Genomic DNA, 21,251 nt, shown 5'->3' on the forward strand with positions numbered 1-21,251 from the left:
CTGAGGCATGCTGCGGGGACAGGGTCTAGGTCTGAGATGGCCGACTCTACATTCCTGGCACTGTGAGGCTTCTTAACGCCCCCACCCTCACCTCCCACCCCCACACCAAATACCCAGCAGCACCTCAGCTGCAGGATGGCAGGAGTGTGTGTCTGGACAGCCCGTGCAAGTTGCAAGCACTCTTCCTCATCATTTCAGATACTCACTTTTGGTTCCCTTTATAGGTGTGTCCTCTGTTTTGTGCTTCTGGGTAAAAATGGGACATGTATATAAAGACATTCATTCGATGGACCACACCTTTAGATAGCTCCGTTTCACGGAGATCGGAGTCCATGTGTGGAAGCCAGTTCACTCCTCCAGCATCCGCTCAGGAGGGATTTCCAGCCTTGTCCCTGGGCTGGGATTTATTTCCTACAGGCTCCTTTCATCCTTGCTCCTACCTTTTTTTTTTTTCCCCTGATGTAGCATAACTTTTTCTTTACTGAACCCCATCAGGCTGAGAGCACTTTGGAAACTCAGACTGTGACCTCCTTGGGGGCTAGCCGGTCATGTCTGTAGCCTCAGCACCTACGATGATTCTTAGCACATAGTAGGTATTCAATACCCATTCATGGAAGAACTGAATGAGCCAAATTGATGAGCTGGAAAAAAAAAAATTGATGAGTGGTACCAATATTTAGGCTTTGATTGCCTGGGCAGTTCGTGACTGATGGCTCTATAGTATTTTTTTCCTGCCTTGGGTTGATCATTGTTTTTTTTTGGTTTTTTGTTTGTTTGTTTGTTTGTTTTTTCCCCTTTCTCCCTCTGTAGTATGGAAGTGATAGAAACAAATCCACTTTTACAGCTGGACCCGGCCGTCCCAGGAGTATACTCTGGAAATCCATACCCCTTTGGGATTGATCCGGTAATAATGTTTTCTTTATTAGTTAAATGTCTTGCTCAGGCGACCTCTGGGTGGTGGGGAAGAAAGTGCCAAGACCTGTCAAATCTACAAGCTTACGCTGAAATAGAATAAATAGACTGGGGGTTTCTGTGACACACTGCTGCGGATTTAAGTAACTGTCCTATTGGCATCCTTTACCCAGCTCCTGGGTCATTTTCAGACAATTCCCCAAACATCTGCCTCTGTCTCCATCAGGTGTACCAGGGTGATTAACAGTTGCTTCTTTAAAAGGCCCTTGGATGCCTGGAAAGTGTTCATATTAGATAAGCAATTTATCATCCCGATCAAGTTCCCTACTTTGGCATTTCCTTACAGTCGGTAACACGTCTGTCTCTCCTAGAAAAGTATGGGTTTGCTTTTATTTTTGCTTTATTACATAGAATTGATACAAGTTTTAAAAAAGGACATATGTTAACTTTTATTTATTAGATCGATCTCAGTTGGATTTGAGCCAAACCAGGCAAAGGTGCTTAACTGCTCAGCCTTTAGATATGAAGGGATTTCCAGAAGACATATTCTCGTGAGAAGCCACTCACAAGTGATGGCCCAGAGCATATCGCCACCAGGTGGCAGCCTTGTGCTCCAAATGAGTGTGAGCCGTCAGCCCTGGACTTGGCAGATGTGGTCCATAAATGTCTTCTAAGCTCTGTTTGTGGGAGAGAACCTGAGACCTCAGTTTTAGTTGTTGACAGTTGAGAGTGGACAGTACTGGCCCTAACATTGGTTCTTTGGCCCCTCCCATCGCGTGAGTCATCTCCTTTTCAGTTTTTCTGGGTCCTCCCACCGTGTGCCCACCTCCCCTGCTTATAAAACAGAAGCCATCACCCAGAATCTGTTTATGCTTGCTGCTCAGGGGCACTTGAATTCCAAGTTTTATCAAAAGAGGCTATGTCCTTGCAAACTGGTTTTTAAAATGCTAAAAACAAATGCAGGTTATTTTTGTAGACTGTCAGGCTTTATCTTTGGTCCAGGTAATTCTGGGATGACCCGGCAGGCAGAGGGGGAGTAGAGAGGGCGGTGGTTTCGGGGTCTGGTCGGCCTTCCTTTGCATTGAATCTACCGTCCTCTCTCTTCCTGTCACAGCCCACATCTAATTCATCAGCAAATCCTGTCTACCCAGCTCTGCCTCTCACTTTCAAAGGGAGGACAGTGTATTTCGTGTTTCACATCTGAGTGGTCCAGAGTTTCTACTCTGCATGCAATTTTGTTACCTGCCCACTAGTCAAAAATGAAAGGAAAATGTGAGGGCGAAGAGAAGGTGGGATGTTGAATATAATTAATTTTTTCCCTAGTAACACTTAGGTTTTTTAAAATTTCTGGTCATTTGTTATAAAATATGACATAAATGATCATTTTATTTCTGATGATTATTATTATTTCCCAGTGATGACCTTTTTAGCAGAACATTTCTGTGCCTATATTAGCAATTACATATCTTTTTTTCCCACCCCCTCAGCGCTTACATATCTTAATAAAGGGTTTGATTTTTACATAATGTAAATTCCCACGGCTGCATTTATTGACTATATACAGCAACTACTTGTGAATTAAATACAAAACATTTGGCTGTTAGAGCTGAGAGGTCTTTCTAAAGATGTTTATAAATGTTTTATAATAAGTGAACATAACATTTTGAGCCCACCCTTTGCAATCAGACAACCTGTGTTTAAATCTTGGCTTTTCTATATCCTCGTTATGTGATTTAGAGCAAGTTCCCATCAATGCGTCTCTCTTTCCTCATCTATAAAATAGATATAATAACAGCCTTAACCTATAGGGTTGCTCAGAAGATTAAATGATTTTTATATGTAACACCCCCAAAACAGGTGCATAAATGAGGTAAATGCTCCATTTGCTATTATATTATTTCTTCCCAGGTGTGTAAGTAACTTAATTTTGCTGAGATTAAGATAAATTCCCTTATCTGTAAAATGGGAATATTTACAAAGTAGCCCACTCTTCTTCATGGGACATACATGCCAAGACCCCCAGTGGGCGCCCGAAACTACAGATAGCACCAAATCCTATATATGCTATGTTTTTTCCTGTATGTACACACCAATGATAAAGTCTAATTTATAAGTTAGGCACAGTAAGAGAATAATAACAACAATAATAAAAGGGGACAATTATAATAATCTACCATAATAAAAGTCATGTGACTGGTCTCTCAAAATATTTTATTGTACTGCACTCAGCTTTTCGCTTAAAGGAAACATTTTATGGCTTCTCTTTGGCGTATCTGAATTGCCAGCATCACTACTCTTATGCTTTGGGGCCATTAGCGAGTAATGTAAGCGTGACTCAAATGCAAGCACTGTGGTATCATGACAGTCCATCTGATAAGCAGGACGGCTACAGAGTGACCAATGGGGGGAGGGTATGCAGCGTGGGGACGCTGGACAACGGGACGATTCATGACCCCTGTGGCTTGGTTACCTTTGCGATGTAGCATAGCAAACTCTCAAGATGTGTCCAGCGGGCAGTTTGGGATGTGCCTGAAGTTCAAGAGGGGTCAGAAGTAGGGGCAGGGACTTGGGTCATTGGCATGGGGGTGGGGACTGGAAAGCAGGGAGGAGTCTGAGATTTCCGTGGGCAGGAAAGATGTAAGTGGCTGGCGTCATTAACCAGTGCGAGGCCCTGACCATCCACCTAACCACTCTGTGTGCTCGATCGCTGTCAGTCTCCTTTGGGACAGGCAGGCACATGCGCCCCTGACTTTGCAAGTTTGGCAAACAGGGACCTTGTAGAAGGCAGGGATTGTCTTCTACTCATAGCGCTCATAAATATTGGCTACAAGAGTGGCTTCTTGAGAAGGGCCTGGAAAATGCTTTGTAATGTGAAGCGCTGTAGAAATCCAGAGCAGACAGCAGTATTATTTGTTGAGTAAATGCATAGGCCAGAGATCTATACCTTTGCTAAGGGAACTGAGGCCAGTTTGAGATCTCCATAATATTTCAGAATTTCTTTTCACCTAGAACAAGGGAAAAATCATGTATCTTTCTCCCCAGTTTCCTCTCAGCCACTTGATATTTTACTAGTGGCACTAATGGTTCTGACTCGTTTGTCGTGAGAGTTGCGTTTAAAAGGGACTTGGTCCCTTTCTGAGCTTAAAATGCATGAATTGAACTGGACTGAAATTTGAAAATGTGCTTCCCAGACGACTTCCTCAGGGGCAGTCGTGCGGTGGCCCCCAGCTCCAGCACGACCTTGAGATTCTGGTCTCATGTATTTCTTGTCCCCTTTCTATCCAGATTTGGAACTTGGCTTCAAACAAACTGACGTTCTTGAACTCCTATAAAATGAAGATGTCGGTCATCCTGGGAATTGTCCAGATGGCTTTCGGTGTCATTCTGAGCCTTTTCAATCACATGTGAGTGCTATGATTAACTCTCTGCCTGTCGGTCTGACTCAGTGACGAGGGATGGTGACAGAGCCACTACTTCACCCTGCGTTCCCTCCGTGTGAGTTTACTTTCTACTGGTGTGCTTTTCCGTGTCCCTTGGCTTGAGCCAGGACAAGCTGGCTTGCCAGACAGGGCACCTCTGTTTCTCCTCAGCTGACCCTCTCATGGGGTAGTGCACCTTTCACCTCAGATCTGTTCGAGGGTTCGCGAAGAGGCTGACAAGCCCCCAGCTCCTCGCCTTCCGTCCCCAAACTGAAAGGCCTTCATTGGTGCCATATAGGGCTTAGCTCCCACCTGTGGGCAAATGGAGACGTAAGTTCACTCTGGCCAAAGTGCCCCCAGATTCTGGATTCCCTCTGCTGTAATTTCCTCCTCCTGGCAGCACCCCTCACTTCTCTGGCCGTGAGTGTTGTTCCGTCTGTTCCTTTCGTTCTGTCAGGATCCATGTCTGGAAATCTTCTCCCACTTATTTACGCTAAAGGTATAAATCTTTGAAAACAGCTTCAAATGTGCCTGTTCAGAAGCACCTGCTGTGGCCATGGCAGCTTGTAGGTGTTGCTGAAACCTCACCGGCCAGGTAGTTGAGGGGTGGGTGAAGGCAGCATGGTGCCACAGAACTGGTACGGAGTTTGGAATCAGAAGTTTAAGTACTGGGTCCAGCTCTCAACAGCTGTGTGATCATGGGCGTATTTAGCGTCTCTGACATTGGGTAGTCAGCATGAGTTAGGTTATTGTGTGGTAACAAACAGCCCCCAGATCTCAGTGGCTTGAGGCTATGATACACGTCCATCACGGACCCCTCGGGCGCTCCGCTCCCGTCATCCTCACACTGGGACCTGGGCCGATGGGCAGTCGCCAGCCGCAGTACTGCCAGTTGCTGTGGCAGAGAAGAGTGGTCAGTTACACACTGAGTCCTCAGCTTCCACCCCGAATCACACCTGTCACTTCTGTGCCCATTTCATCAGCCAGAGCCAGTCACATGGTGACCCCCGATTTGGAAGGCCAAGGAAGTATGATTACGTTTGAAAAATGAGAAACGTTTAGTGAGCAACCTAATGACCACCGCACTGGTACCAGCACCTACCCGCAAGTGCCAGCAAGTTCAATGAGAATTCCAGAAAGCATTTGCTGGACTAGACTGTATTTGGCACCATTGCATGTCAGGCTGACCTCAGCTCTCTCTCGTCACCCCATTTTATCGTGGGATCGCCCTTTTTCCTCAGACAGCTCTTGCAGTGAACAAAAGGCGTGGGGACCCTTTCTGACATTTTAACTTGGGGGTACCCTGCTTAGCCTCCATATCTTAGGCCAGGAGTCAGCAAACTTTCTCTGGAGAGGGCCACCAAGTAAATGTTCTGGCTCTGCAGGCCAGCCAGTCTCTGTCACGGCTACTCTGGTGTCACAGCTTGAAAGCCGCCATTGATAGTACAGACTGCCCTCATTGGATGAGTGTGACTGTCCCAATAAAACTATGAATGCCGAAATTTGAATTTCATATGATCTTCATGTGTCAAAAACTATTCTTTTGATTTTTTTTCACCAGCAATTTTAAAATATGAAAACCATTTTTAACTTACAGGCTGTACCAAGACAGTCGATGGGCTCTCTTTGGCATGAGAGCCGCAGTTTGCTGACCCCTGTCCTAGGCATCTTAGGAGAAATCTGCCAAGTCGCCCTTAGATGTCTTTGTGCCCTTGAAAGTATGATATGAGCTAGGCTCGATTGTCTACTATCTGTGAACGTGATCTTTCTGTTGGACTTCACCTTCTAGACCTTGGTTCACCCCAACTCTTTTGTACACAAGCACTTTCTCTTCCATCCGTGCATGATGGCTGCTTCCCAGGGGAATGGATGGATGCAGTGAACATTTTGTGCTTCGGGGAGAAAAATTAGTTACTGATATTTCTCAATGTTCCATCTTGTGTGTGTGTGTGTGTGTTTTCCACTCCCAGATACTTCAGGCAAACGCTCAACATCATTCTGCAGTTTATTCCCGAGATGATTTTTATGCTGTGCCTGTTTGGATACTTGGTTTTCATGATCATTTTCAAATGGTGCCACTACGATGTCCACACGTCCCGAAAAGCCCCGAGCATCCTCATCCACTTCATCAACATGTTCATGTTTAACTACAGCGACGCTTCGAATGCACCCCTGTACGAACACCAGGTGTGTCTGGGTTCTTCTTCTTTTGTCTTATGCACTTGACTGTGTCAGATCTCTCTCATAACTCTTCAGTGTCTCAGAGAGTGGTTATTTGCAAGACCGAGCCGTCTCAGCCCCGGCCAAGGGTCTTGGGGTCTTTAAATGTCACGAGGGTCTTTAAATTTCTTTATTAAGTGAGAATACAGGGCTGAGGGCAGGGAGGTGGGGCAGCTGCAGCTCTTCCTGTCTGCGTCATACGTGAGAGGGTAGTGCTGTGCGGGTCGAAAATGGACCTGTACGTGGTGAAGGAAGAGAAACTCATCCTTCAAATTGATTGGCTCGAAGCTGTAAGTGCTCCACATTAAATGCAATAATCTTTTATTTTCAAAGTAAACTCTTTTTTTTATGAACACTGAAGTCCACACTTAGTCTGGAATATGCACTGAGCATGGATGGCACAGTGAATGGCGTTTCCAGCTTTTTTTCCATTAAAAAGCATTATTGGGAGTTGGCTGCTTTCCCCCGGCCCTAGTATGAGAATGAATTGTCTTGACAGCTTCGAGTTTTCCTAACCTCATTTTGAGGTCAAACAGCTGGAAGAGACAATACAGGCGGATAAATCCAGCGCCTTCCCAGCACTGCCCTGGCTGTCTGGTGCCACGTTTGAATACGGGAGAAGAGCAACATATCAGTAGAAACCTCCAGCTGCTTTGTCCATCATGAAGTTGCGGAGAAGCCTCGTTTAAAATTGAACAGTTTCTCTTCATCTTTTGAGCATCTAAGAGTGAAGGAGGGTAGAAAATTGAACAGATAAGATGTTCTGACTATTACCAGGATAATTCTTATTATCATGGGGATAATAAATTGTCTCACCAAGGGCTTGGCCAAAACGGCTGAAGAAAAGTGAAGGCTAAAGAATCTTTTTGTGGTGGTCGTTACTCTGAGCACCTAGTTTCCACTTCTCTTCAACAGCGCTGACCAAGCATTCCTGATTCTTTTGACAATAGCAGCTCTGAGTCACTCCTCAAAGCTGGGGACTGGGGAATATATTAAAGAAGCAAGGGGCGAGGGTGTGAAAGGAGATATGGAACAGGATCGTAAAATGGGATGGCTCCTGGGTTTCAGCAGAGGTGTAAGGACCATAGATGCCTCATTCCAATGTGAACCATGAGAGAGAGACATAACTTCCCAGGTCCCGTTAGGTAGCTCACCCGCAGTGAGAGTATGCGTCAGCTAGACATTGTGAGGGTTTCGTTTTTCGTGTGTTCAGTATAGCATACGTTTATTTAAAAATTCCACCTAGTTAATTTTATTTTAAAATGTTATTTAAAAGTAGTACGTGTTCATTGTAGACATTAAGCAAATCGAAACTAAATTTTATATACCTAATATTAAAATTTTAATTTATTGGGGTAACTGGTTAATAACAGGAAAAAAATTTTTTTTTGAAAGAGAGCCGTGATAATCATCTTGTACTGGAAATATAAAATTACCAGTTGAGATAGTGTTTGTGACTAAAAGTGACCCAAGGACTTTGGTTACTGTTGAGTGACCGGTGAAGCCATGGGACATACCATATGATTCATCCAGGGAGGTAGGGCTAACTGTTCCCGTGGAACAGAGTGAAAGGGACAAGGGACCAATAAAGTTGCCCTTACGATGTATCTCATGAGCACTTCTTGTTCGAGTGACTGGTTACATACGGTATAAGTGAATAATAAGGGGCTACTTAGAGAATAAGGAGCAAAGAGACCTGAGTTTCCAGTGCTTGCCCAGTATTGCACTGGGTGCCACTGGATTGGCAAATGGGCTAATGTTTTTCTGCCTGCATTTAGAATATTCCAAGGTGTGAAGGTGAATGAATTCACTAAAACGCTTTAGATCTCTCAAAATAAAATGCAACTGAAATGACCCATATTTAGCACATTTATCATACACAGTGTGTTGTGTGGTCACCTTCACGTGACAGGATCTTACCATTTTGCTCTTGCAGCGAGAAGTCCAAAGTTTCTTTGTTATTATGGCTTTGATTTCTGTGCCATGGATGCTTCTGATTAAGCCGTTTATTCTTAGAGCCCGTCATCGGACATCCCAGGTGAGAGCTGTGCGCTCGTGGTGGGCAGGGATGCGGGTTCCTTGGAAAGAGAATTCTGGGCTTTAGCGAGAACGCTGGGCTTACCGGAGCCTGACGGACGGCAGTGAGGCGAGTCACCGGCCCTCCTTCTGCAGAGTTCGACTTTTCCTTGGTCCTTTTCTTATTTCCAGAATAATACTCTATTAAGAGCAAGCTTGTTTGAATCTTATGTCTTGCAAACTTTCCTCAGGGCGTGTGCGTGCATGTGTGTGTGTGTGTGTGTGTGTTTGCTATATAATATTTCCTTGTATGAATATACTAATTTAGGTGCCATTCATATATTGATAGTTATTTGGCTTGCTCCCAGTTTTAGTAATTACAAATAGCACTGCTGTAAACATACTCATCATGTCTTTTGACATATGCGGTTTTAGAAAGTTGCAAGTAGCTAATTTAAAATTGATTATTTTGGAACAGCACCCAGCTCAGACATTGTGAGATGCTTAGTTAAGGGGACTGCAAAGTATATTTTGACTGGGGAAGAAGAGTCACTAAATTCACAAAGTCCAGTATTGTGTTTCTACAAAATTATTCCTGTCCATTTTAACCAATTCCAGGATATGACCAGAAAAGGCTAGAGTTAGGGATGCAAATGGAAAAACTATCTTCGATTTCTTCTCTGATGTTTTCTTCCTTAAGTCGGTGGAGAGAGAAAATAGGATTTCAAGAAGACAAAGTAACATCAACTCAAGTCACATCTCTCACCATGGGACAAGGAACCCACACAGCCCAGGGGACAAGCTTACCCAGAACCCCCTCTTCGTACCTAGCACCCTGGAATTCCTGTCTAGATGGACTCAAGTCCACTTTACAAAGGGCCAGCCACACCACTGGCATGGGCACCGCTGGACCCTGGCATGGCCGAGGGACAGGTGTTTGTGGGTGTGGGTGGACCATGGCCACTGTGGGTGGGAGTGTCTGCGGGTGTGCACGCGAGGTCCTCGTGAGGCGGGACGGAACGAGAGGTGGAGAGGAGAGGTAGCATGCCGTGGTGTAGGGCCAGCTCTCCCGAGACGCCGAACTTGAACCTAGCCTTTCAAGTTCTTTATCAAGCTGGGAGGCTAGAACATACTTTATTTAGGAGTTAGTTGGCTTGATGTATAACTTTTAAAGATTTAAATGTATGGCACGTGGGCTTCCATTTTGACCTTTGCCCAGGGTCCTGCAGATATTAGGGGCAGACTCACTGAAGAAAGAAAGGTAAAGCTACTTTCATGTCAAATTTGCAGTATCCCCACCTGTGAAATCATTCTAGGAAACACTTTGGACATGGGACATTAAGTTTCACAGTGACTTGAAGAAAATGTTCTATTGAAACTCAGGCATGAAACCAGGCCAAATGGAACGGCGACTTAGATTTTTCCCTTTGATTTTTATTTTTCTTAGCTATTTTTATAAAGTGATGTTTTTATTTTAACGAGTGTATTTGTGTTGGAAAAACCATTAAGTCTTACTTAGTCTGTTCAGGATGCTATAATAAACAAAATACCATAGACCGGGTGGTTTATCAACAACAGAAATTTATTGCTCAGAGCTCTGGAGGCTGGAAGTCTAAGCTCAGGGCTCCTTCATGCTCACCTGGTGAGGGTCCCCTTCCTGGTTCATAGTTGGCATCTTCTCACTGTGTCCTTACATGGTGGAAGGGGTGAGGGAGCTCTCTGGGGTCTCTTATAAGGGCACTAATCTCATTTATGGGGGCTCCACCCTCATGACCTAACCACCACCCAAGGCCCCCCCTTCTGATGCTATCATCTTCAGAGGTTAGGATTTCAACACCTGAATTTTGGTGGGGACGTAAACATTCATATCTCCTAATTTCGCTTGTAGAAATCCGGATGTTTAGGTCACCAGGCTATGCGTGTCAGGCACAATAATGATTTTAATGGCAGTGGGTATTTTTTTTTAACAATGGAAAGGCACGCTTATACATGCATCGGTTTTCTGTAGAGACTGTGATTCACGTGGCACCTTCTGGAACACCGTGGAGAACAGCCCGTACTCTGGAATCAGACCACTTGCGTCTGAATCCTGCTTCGCGGCTAACTAGCCTCCCCAGCCGTGCGATCTTGGGCACATTTTTTAACCTTTCTGTGCTGTAATTCATCTCTCTCTAGAATGGGGTGATAATTGTGCTTTCATAAAAAAAGATTGTTATAAAGACTGAATGAGAAAGACTGAAACTCTCTCAGAGAGAGAGAGTTTAGAACAGTGCCTGGTACGTAGTTCATATTTAGCAAGAGGCTTTCTTTTGTAGCATTGTTGTGATTCTGATTCTAGGGAAGAATTTAACACTTCGTTTCCTTGCTTGCTGACAGCTGCAGACATCTAGGATCCGAGGACACTCCCCTGAGGACATCGACAGTCACAACTCCAGTCCTTCCATGAGTGCTGATCACGGGGCTTCTGCCAGTGCCCATGGGGCCCAGGACGACCATGAAGAAGAGGTATTTGGTCCTTGATTCCCTACAAAGACTTCTCAGTTTGTACAGATTCTAGAAGAGGACCTGGGCAGAGGAGATAGTAAAATATTTACGAACCAGTATGTTGTGGACACCAGCCCATGGGAGTGAACTTAGGCAGTAGAGCTGGGGGGTAGGGAAGGGCTGGGAGGACCCTGCTGGTGACAGCCCTGTCATCGTTGAGTCGTGAGGAGTTGGGAGCACCTGTGAGGATCAGAGCAGCAGCTGCATAGCAGCCACTCTAGGAGAAATGGAACATTTTAGCACATGTGCCGCTCTATTCATGAGTGTGGGGTGAATGTCAGATTTCAGATCTAGTGACACAGGAGGGACTCAGTGTCCACCGAAGGCTCCTTGGCTCAGAACCGGGCCGCTGGGAGTCAGCTGCATTTACCATGAGCTTTCCCGCCAGTGCCCCTCAAACCATGAGAGCAGAGCCCAAATCTAGCCCGAGGGACTGAAGCAGAAACTGGGTCATTTTATTGCCAGCCCTCCTCCCCGACATGGTGTGCACAGCCGCCATCACCTCCTCCTGCCTCAACCCTGGCTCTGTCCTGACGTCGTTGAATACTCCTCTTTTTTTTTTTTTAAATTATTTATGTATTTATTTTTATGGTGACGTTGGTTAATGAAATCCAATAAGTTTTAGCTGTACACTTTCACAGTAAGGCATATATATCTGTTGACTAATCTTTGTAACATTATCTGCCCCTCCTGAGAATTCAGGATTTGTTTTGTTCCCTGGTCCCTCCTGCCTCTTTCCGTTCAAGGGCAGCCACTCCCCACTTAGGAATGCACCACATTTTCCCAGACAGGGCAGCTGGCTGTGTTTAGACCACACTTGAAGTCACCACAGCCTCGAAGGGTTGTCACTGGGGCTCCCTCTATTCTGATTCTGGGTTCCTGTGAGGCCTGACGGATGCTATCAGGGGCTCCATTAGTGATGTAGATTGCTAAAAAAAAAAGTTCATTTCAACTAATAGATGGTCAGTTAGAACTAAAGAAAAATCTGGATGATGGAAATTTTTTCCTACAAGATGCTAGGTACAGAGAATAACCCATAGGAGTGGCTACTGAAATTACGCAGCCCGTCAGACCTGCCGGAACGTTTTGGAATCCAACCCACATGTCTTCTGACTCATTAATCTCAGCCTGTCCAGTACAGCCTCCCTCATCTGTTCTTCTCGTGCTCTCAACATATATCTAGTCAGCATTCGCTCGCCTCCTCCACCGTGAAGTGGCTGCCCTTGTTGGGGCATCAACAAGGCAGGCTCCTCCCCCAGATGCCAGTAGGCTCCTCCCCCAGATGCCAGTGTGCACGCATCTCCCATCCCAAGGCAGATTCCGGCGTGACTCTGCTTCCCCCTCAAAGTCCTTTCCCACCTCTTTCCTCACCAGGAGTCAGCCAGACTCAAGGTTAAGGGCACAGTTCTCTCGACTACCAAGTCCGCCCGAGACTTCTGACACTCGCCACACGTTTGGGGGCCCCCAGGATCACTGTCATTCATACCAGCCAGTTACAAACTCAGGGTCCCCTCAGACTCCTTTGGGTCCAATAATTTATAGGCTGACTCACGGAACTTAGGAAAATACTCTACTTACGAGTACAGTTTTATTGTAGCGAAAGTATATAAATCAGAGCCCGCCAGAGGAGGAGGCACATAGGCAGAAGCCACTGGGAAGGCTCCAAACGTGAAGCTTCTGTGTCCTCAGAGATCTATTACTCTGCCAGCATTGACGTGTGGTGATACGTGCACAGCGTCACCAGCCCAGGAAGCTCAACTGAGCTCCGGCGTCCGATGTTTTATTGGGGTTTCACTGTGCAGGCGTGGCTGATGGAGCGTGGCCCCGGTTGTTGTCTCCAGTTCCCCCTGCCCCTGGAGACCATGCCGGTAATGCTGGCTCCAAGTCTCAACTCTTTATCCACATGGTTAGCCTTTCTGGTGTGGCCAGGCCTCACAGGAACCAGCAGATGTGGTCCCAGGGGCTCCCCAAAAGTAACGAAGACATTTCGGTCACTTGGGAAATGCCAGAGGTTTAGAGGCTGCTGCCCGGGGGGCCAGGACAAAGCCGGACTTCTCTCTGGACAGGGTTCATGGGTCGCCACACACCCTTCCTGTACCTGGACTCCGCCCACTCACTGCATCCCTGCCCTCCCCGCCCCTTGGATTCCTCCCGTCTTCACTGCTGAAGTGAGAGGCGTTTTTTCTCCGTAGAGCTGACCCGGCTGACCACACCCCATTCCTGCATTCCTGGGTGCTCGCTCTCCATCCTTGACTGCAGCCATGCGGCTCCACCTGGCTCTTCGACTTTTTCTTTTCATCAGCAGTTTCTTTCTGTCTCATCTCTGAAACGGAGATGTCTCCCAAGGCCGAGAGCGCTTCCTATGGCCTTTCACTCGTTGGTCTCAGTCCTCTTCGCCCCCCACGGTCACTCCATTACCCACTTCCTCCAGTCGGTCCATTTCCGACATTGCCACTCATTGGGCTACTAGGACTCGAGAACCTCAGAGCCCTGTGTGACCGTGGCCCGTCTCTGTGTGCCCACCGTGCTGCTGCGTTCCCGATGGCTGCACTTGACATTCAGTTGTGCGGTTGGTAACCGTGAGCACATTCTCCCTTCTAGACTGTGCGCGGCTTGAGGGCAGAGATGGTGCAGGTCAGACTGTTCCCTCTATAGCATCAGGCGCGTGAGGGGAACGGCGAGCGGTCCCACTCGTACCTGGATGATGAAGCTAATCGGCGACTTGGCTTTTTCGCCGATAGGTTATCACATCACTGATCCATTTGGCTACCAGGTTAATCTTCCCCCAAATGTCTCTTTATTCCCTCCTGCCACTTTCTATTCAGATACCCTTTACGTTTCTCCAACAACTCCAGGTTATTTTCTCAACTCTCATCCGTACTTGGCTTTTACTAAACCTCGGCACCTGCACACCCTCTTCCTGTCCTCACCCACAGGAGACCCCCGCTCCAGCCAGATCGTCCCCTCCCCCCACACACTTGCCTTCGCGATGTCCCCACCTGCCGGCCTTTTCCTTACCAGGGGTCATTTTCTTTACCAGGAATGATCTTGCTTCTCACTGACTGACGTCTGGATGTCTCGCCATCCTCATGGCACGGCACAAAGCTCACCTCCTGTGACGACGCCCCTTCCCGGCCAATCTCTCTTCTTCTTTCATCCTTTTTCAACTATTTGTGGGAAATGTTACTGCACACATACCATATCGTACTTTTTATCCTTTCGATGATACGTGAATGCTTATTTCCCCCTAGTTCAACTGGACGCGTCTTCGCAGTGGGGCCCTTGTCTTATTTATCTGTGTCTTGTTTGTAGTACTTTTGGTTTAGAAAGTACTTAGTAAAGGAGAATAAGACATTCTCTCTTCCAGTTCGATTTCGGAGATGTCTTCGTGCATCAGGCCATCCACACGATCGAGTACTGCCTGGGCTGCATTTCCAACACAGCCTCTTACCTCCGGCTCTGGGCCCTCAGCCTGGCTCATGCAGGTGAGCGAGCCTCCCGTCAAGGTCGCAGTCAGATGCAATGTGCTTGTAGGTAAAAGTGCCTTCTCTGCTCTGGGTCATTTCTGGCATGTTTGCCAGAAGAAAGTCCTTCTTAGGAAGAAAGGACTTTTTTTTTTTTCAGAAGGTCTGGCTTAATGTTACTAGAATGGTTTCCTGTTGCTGCTGTAACAAATGGCTACAAACTTAGCAGTCCTGTCCCCATGGCCACTTACAGGTGACCGGCTTTTATCTCTGTGGTCCAGGTCATCGTGACCTTTTGGTTGAGGACCCTGAAGTCTTAACCTCAGAATATAATGTTAGCGTCTCCTTGAATGGGACAGAGTGCGAGCGAGCTCTCGGGTGGCTCTTAGTATAAGGACGCTAACCCCATCACGAGGACCCGACCCTCATGACCAATCTAACCCCAGTCACTTCCCAAAGGCCCATCTTCAAATACCAGAACTTTTGGGCTTAGGGCTTCAACCTATGAATTTGAGGGGCAGGCGGAGACACAGAGATCCAGTCCGTATCAAATCATATAACATGCATTCTTTTGTGTTTTGCTTCTTTGGCGTAGCATCCTATTACTCAGATTTACTTACGTTGCTGCATTAGCTACAGTTTGCTCGCTTCCACTGGTGCATAATTTACCACTATGTGTTCATCCTCTTGCTGGAAACCCTTCCCCTGTGAACAAAGCTGCACAGACTGTACGTCATGCAGGTGCCTGGGGTGTGTGCTCCTGATGTCTGCAACTGGGAATGGAGTCGTTGAATCCGGGGTCTGCAGACCCAGGGTCATGGCCAAAGGTGGCCTGCATTTGCCAGGTCAACCCGTGCTAGAGAGTGTTGCCCTTGCATCTTGCAGAACTGTCGGAGGTGCTCTGGACCATGGTGATGAACGTCGGCCTTCACCTGCGAGGCTGGGGAGGACTCATCGGGGTCTTCATCATTTTCGCCATCTTTGCTGTTCTGACAGTAGCCATCCTGCTGATCATGGAGGGGCTCTCGGCCTTCTTGCATGCCCTGCGCCTGCACTGGTAAGAGCGGCCATACCGCAGGAGCTCCATGTGCACAGAGGTAGGAGAGTGGGCTGAAGGGCCAGGCAGCAGGCTTCAAACCCTGAGTCGTGTGACATTAGCAGTGTCGCCCGTTGGTGTACTATTCAGCGATGTGATATTGGTATATGTGTATAATGGTCACCCTATAATAAATGTGAGTTCTCATTTACTCTTTTAAATTTCCATGTGTTATATCACAAGTGGCTTCAAAATAAGGGACACCTCCAAGTACTGGTAAGATGACAGGTCTGACATAGGCTCTCAGAGGGCAGCTAGGCAAACCCAGGACCTTTGGTCCTTGTTGCCGAGTGCAGGACTGAGACCGATAGGACAGGCTAAGAAAGCAGAAACAGAAGGACAGACCCCTCAGGGAATAGGGTGGTCACAGGAGGGCTCCGGCGTTCGCAGACATGGCCGGAGCACAGCCTGTCTGCAGCCCTCACTGATGTGCTCTGCCTTTCTCTATGTCTGCGGTTCGTAAAGAAAGGTTTTATACTTCATATATTGACTTGAGAGTCACGGAGTCCCCTGCCTCAGGTTATAACATCATTTCTGCCCATGTCATTAAGGAAACGAACTCTGCTCCCTCTTCAGTGATCATCCATGATGTCTGTTCTGTGAGGTGCCGATTATTCTGCGGTAGTATTAGCCTATCACTCTCAGATGAGGGTGGAAACGAAAGACCATGTATGACCCGGTGAAGTGATCTCGTTAGCTTGTCAGACTGGTACATGGCGAGGGCTTCTTTGCTTGTGGGGCGCTGGGGGCAGGGTTCTTATGCTGTGGTCTGCGAGGCCACTAACGAAGGCCTAGAGGAAGCGGGGCTGCGGAAGGAAAGATGCCAGCAAGAGAAAGGTTATAAAAAGCCTCGGAGGATCCCGTGGCAGCTTCAGCCTGGGTCTCTCCCTGCACAGCTTCTTAACCCTGTGCTTGATTTTAGAAACGCTTCTTCCTTCCAGCTGCCAGCCTCTAGCTCTCTGTTGAATCCCCATTTTCTTGCCCCCGAAACAGGGTGGAGTTCCAGAACAAGTTCTATGTCGGGGCTGGTTACAAGTTTTCTCCGTTCTCCTTTAAAAACATCCTGGATGGGACGGCGGAGGAGTAAGCTGCAGGCCCAGCAGCGGCTGCCCACTCCGGCATCAGCCTGTGTCAGGTGGTCGGTGGGAGGACTCTTTCCAGCCAGCCCGAGGCAGGAAGCCACGTCTTAGTTACAAGCCCTGAGATCTGATGTGACTTCACCATGTCATAGAGAAACTACGTTGGCAAGTCATTGCAACTTCACCTGGGGTCTTAATTGTCAAATACCAAAATGATTGAGAAGCAGAGGGGCCGGGGGGTGGGGTGGCGCTAAACTCGTGTGTTCTGGCAATATTTTAAGTATTATATTTAAGCAAATAAACTTCTGGGCCATTCACTTTTTCTTTAAGATGTCTTTATTCAAAATTTTTCTGTAAAATGTATTATTGATAATGACAGGACAAAGTGAGACAATAGGGTTACACAAACCGACCCAGGAGAAGGATCGTGTTTATTTCGTTCTTTTGTTTCCTGCTTCCTCAACACCTTTTTTCTTTGTCTGGAGCTAAGCTTTATAAGATTAGAAACTTTCTCATGAATTTCACTGCAGGTGAAGAACAGATCATGTTCTGTGTTCAGGGAGGGGCTGGCCCCGTGTGGCTCCCTGCGCCATTAAACCCTGTGGAATGAAGAGTAACTTAGCTCTCCAGCCACATTATGCTGGAGTAACCAGGGAAATTGACTCGTAGGTTTGAGTAAGTGCTAGGAAATGATGTTGCCGGAGAGTCTGCCCTGACATTTTCCGGGTCATTCGGCCCCAAAGCCACCTTTTAGGGCACCTGGATTGATAAACTCCTAGGATCCAGGTACAGAATAAGATTGTTGCAAATGGACCAATGGAGCAGAAGTGACAGCCCAGAAATAAAGCCATGCGTATAAAGGCAACGGATTTTTGACAAGGAGCCAAAAATACACAATGAAGAGAAAGGAAATCTCTTTAATAAATGGTATTGGGAAAATTGGAAAGCCACCTGCAAAAGAATGAAACTAGACTGCTGTCTGACACCGTACACAAAATTCACTCAAAATTAATTAAAGACTTTAAGAACTGAAACAATAAAATTCATAGAAGAAAACATAGATACTAAGTATGCGGACTTTGATCTCAGAGGGGTTTTGTGAACTTGACCTCAAAGGCCAGGAAAGTAAAAGCAAAAATAAGTGAATGGGATTACATCAAACTAAAGCCTCGGCACAGCAAAAGGAACCAACAAAACGAAACGCCAACCAACTGAATGGGAGAGAAGGTATTTGTGAACAATACTTCCAGTAAGAGGCTAATATCTAAAATATGTAAAAACTCAAAACAACAATAACAACAACAAAAACAACCCCCCAAAAATCCAATTAAAAAATGGGCAGAGGACCCAAACACACTTTTTCCAATAAGACGTACAGATGGCCAACAGATGTATAGAAAGATGCTCCACTTCCCTAGCTATAAGGGAAATGCAAGTCAAACCACAAAGAGATACCGCCTCACACCTGTCAGAATGGCTATCATCAGTAAGAGAAGAAATATCGAGCGTTGGAGAGGAGGTAGAGAAAAGGGAACCCTCATGCACTGCTGGCGGGAATGTAAATTGGTGCAGCCACTGTGGAAAACAGTATGGAAGTTCCTCGAAAAATTAAGAATAGAGCTAGCATATGACCCAGCAATCCTTCTTCTTGGAAATTTACTTAAAAATTTTGAAAACACTTATTCATAAAGATATGTGTAACCCTATGTTCATTGCAGCCTTATCCACAATAGCCAAGACACTTAGAACCGAAGTATTAAAGAAAAAGTGGTACGTATATATACGACATGATACAACCCAGCCCTTAGAAAGGATGAAATACTTCCATTTACAACAGCATGGATGGATCTTGAGAGTGTCATGCTATGTGAAATAAGTCAGATGGAAAAGAACCATATGATTTTGCTCTTGTGGGATATAATCAGCAACAAATGAACAAACACACAGACACAGCAGTACGGCGATCACCAGAGGGGAAGAGGGTGGGGGAGGATGAGGAGGGTAAAGGGGGTCAAATATATGGTAACAGGAGAAGACTAGACTTTGGAGGGTGAGCGTACAATGTAATCTACAGATGACATAGAATTGTACACCCGAAACTTAAATGTTATTAACCAATGTTACCCTAATAAATTTAATTCTAAAAAATTGCTCCGTCAACTATTTAGTCTGAATGAACTTTATCTAGGTTAATTATCTCTGTTTATTCTGCTAGAATTGTCTAATTAATGCTGGTATACTGCTTTACAATTTATGAAGCATTTCCATGTAGTATCTGGATCTAAATAAGGTTCCAGAAGATCTGACAAAATTTAAGTTTACCTTCAGACAGGTGAATTTCAGCCCCACCTGCCCCTCTGTGTAGCGGGTTGACTGCCATGTTGCTCATGAAAGTGTCATTGCTCATATCCAGGCTTCCATGTCATGCTCTACGTCAGTGTCCTGGCTGGTCCAGCAGTTTAAGACACACTTAGATGCTCAACCAATATTCACTTAATGATTAAAAAGCAGGCTGAGCCCAAGATTGACAGTTGGAATCAGAAGATGTGTGTCTTTGAGTTCCAACTCTGATGCTTTATTGTGTGTGCCCTTGGGCAGGAAATGGAGTTGATGCCCTCATTGTCAAAATGGGGATAGTGATCTCTACTTCTGGGTTGTGCAGGGGATTTTAAAGCACTGGGCGTGGACAAGGTACTTGGTCAGTGACATTGGCCTTGTGCCACCAAGGTACTGGACAGTGTCAACGTCCTCAGCTCATTCCTGCCTTTCCCAACAACCATCTAAAAACGTTCTGCTTAGGTGGACCACCGGCCTCTGCCCTTTGATTCTAAACAGCAGTGGCTGCAAGAAAAGGTTTGAAAGAGCAAATCTTCCCCCTGAGCCTCGCCCGGTCCCTGCTCCCTCGGAAATCCCCCAGCCTTCCCGAAAACAACACGCTGCTTCCTCCACGGTCTGGCAGCCTCTTTGTGTCTCCGTGAAGGATGTACTTCTCCCTTCATAAAGGGATCGGGTGAAGGGCTGGCCGAGAAGGGGGTGTGACCTGGACGTCACTCACTTGTCCAGGATGCAGTTATTCTTTAAGTAATTCTGTTCACAGAACCGAGCCAAAAGGGGAGGATCTTGGGGGCCAGGCTTCTTGGGAAAGTAAATCCAGAAGCCCCAGAGAGCCCATTGCTGGCTCCATTGCTGTGTGAGATTTGGCTGTGGGAAGCGGGAGAGTAAGAGCCGAAATTGGACCGATTTCCAAGAAATATTCAGAGGTGAGAATCTTGGACGGGCAACACGGGTCTGGATTTACCTCCTCTGCTCTGGGGCAGGGGCGGGGGTGGGTAGAGGGGGTGGACCATCAGTGCTTGGCTGAAGGCAGATGGAGTATGAAGCTTTCATTCTTCTTATCGATGATGTTGTAAAACACATTATACACACAAGTTCAATTTTAAAAACTCGACTGTGGCCCAATTATTTCTGGCTAAAAAATTCAGTATAGCAAAATGCAATAGAATAATAAGTCCACCAATCCTCTAGAATGTGTTTTAATGAAGCTTGAACTCCATCTGAGCCTTAGAGTTCAGAGTAAGTCCCCAATAAGTTTTAAAAATAATTTTAATTTTATTTTTCAATTACATTGCCATTCGATATTTTATATTAGTTTCAAGTGTACAGCATAGTGGCTAGACATTTATATAATTTACAGAGTGATCACTCTGATGAGTCTAGTCCCCACCTGGCACCATACAGAGTTGTTACGATACCATTGACTGTAGTTCCTGTGCTGTAGTTCAACTCCTGTAATTAAGTCAGTTCTTTATTAGATGTTTTTGAAGGCGGGTCATGGATTACTTTTCCATTGCAGTTTTTAAGGAACTAATGGTGAGGGCTGTGAAACATTCTTCTCTATGTGTTTCCCTCTTTTCCTGAATTGGTCTGATTGATTGTCCATCCATCCATCCATCCATCCAAACCATCTCTCTATCTGTCCAGCCTCTTCCTAGTTAGATGGGATTCAGAATGACTTAGGAAGCCAAAGGATAGAATCAACCCAGCTTTTCTATCTCCATTTCAAAGTTGAGATTATAAGCTCTGTCTCTCAGAATGTTCTTCATCTCCATGAAATGTTTTGTCCTTTTCTTTATTAAATTTTTGGCTGAAGCTCTAGAAAATACCAAGTGGATACTTTCCATATCTGTTAACGTTGAGTTAGCGTTTGAGTGTCTTCTTAGTGACTTGAAATGTAAGCCCCTTAAAATGCACAGATATAAATGACCAAATCCTGATACTCTGTTGATACCTGTGCACCCGCCACCAACATGCACCCAAACGACAAGAACCCTGTCGTCGATGACCTTGCATAACCTCACAGGGCAGAGATGAGAATGTCCTCTGTTGCAGGTGACTTGCACATTTGTTTCTTCCCTCCTTGGCAGCCTCCCCTGGCACTGGGATTGCATTCAACTAGCTGGTCGGTGCAGTGGTGTTTATAAATCACAGCCAGTTATAGATT

General features: G+C 46.1%; 2 protein-coding genes across 13 annotated transcripts in view; both read left to right on the forward strand.

Moving 5' to 3' along the window:
• ATP6V0A4 (ATPase H+ transporting V0 subunit a4) overlaps window positions 1–17,073 on the forward strand; it is a 56,628-nt gene extending 39,555 nt beyond the window's left edge. For 9 of the 10 annotated variants that reach the window (XM_039860593.1, XM_039860586.1, XM_039860589.1 and 6 more), the window contains 8 exons: window positions 811–904; window positions 4,198–4,316; window positions 6,302–6,518; window positions 8,488–8,589; window positions 10,944–11,072; window positions 14,479–14,596; window positions 15,461–15,632; window positions 16,665–17,073. In XM_039860593.1, the coding sequence (XP_039716527.1) occupies window positions 811–904; window positions 4,198–4,316; window positions 6,302–6,518; window positions 8,488–8,589; window positions 10,944–11,072; window positions 14,479–14,596; window positions 15,461–15,632; window positions 16,665–16,758 (1,045 nt within the window). In that variant the 3' untranslated portion in view covers window positions 16,759–17,073. Of the gene's footprint in view, window positions 1–810; window positions 905–4,197; window positions 4,317–6,301; window positions 6,519–8,487; window positions 8,590–10,943; window positions 11,073–13,712; window positions 13,885–14,478; window positions 14,597–15,460; window positions 15,633–16,664 lie in introns of those variants that run through there. The other variant, XR_005652335.1, reaches the window with a different exon arrangement.
• A 1,342-nt stretch (window positions 17,074–18,415) lies between these two features.
• Window positions 18,416–21,251, forward strand: part of SVOPL (SVOP like) — a 56,301-nt gene continuing 53,465 nt past the window's right edge. For all 3 annotated transcript variants that reach the window (XM_039860739.1, XM_039860740.1, XM_039860738.1), the window contains exon 1: window positions 18,416–20,010. The gene's annotated coding sequence lies outside the window, so the exon portion shown is untranslated. The remainder of the gene's footprint in view (window positions 20,011–21,251) is intronic.

The sequence above is a fragment of the Pteropus medius genome, unplaced genomic scaffold, assembly GCF_902729225.1.
Source record: "Pteropus medius unplaced genomic scaffold, Ma_sr-lr_union100, whole genome shotgun sequence".
NCBI lineage: Eukaryota > Metazoa > Chordata > Mammalia > Chiroptera > Pteropodidae > Pteropus > Pteropus medius.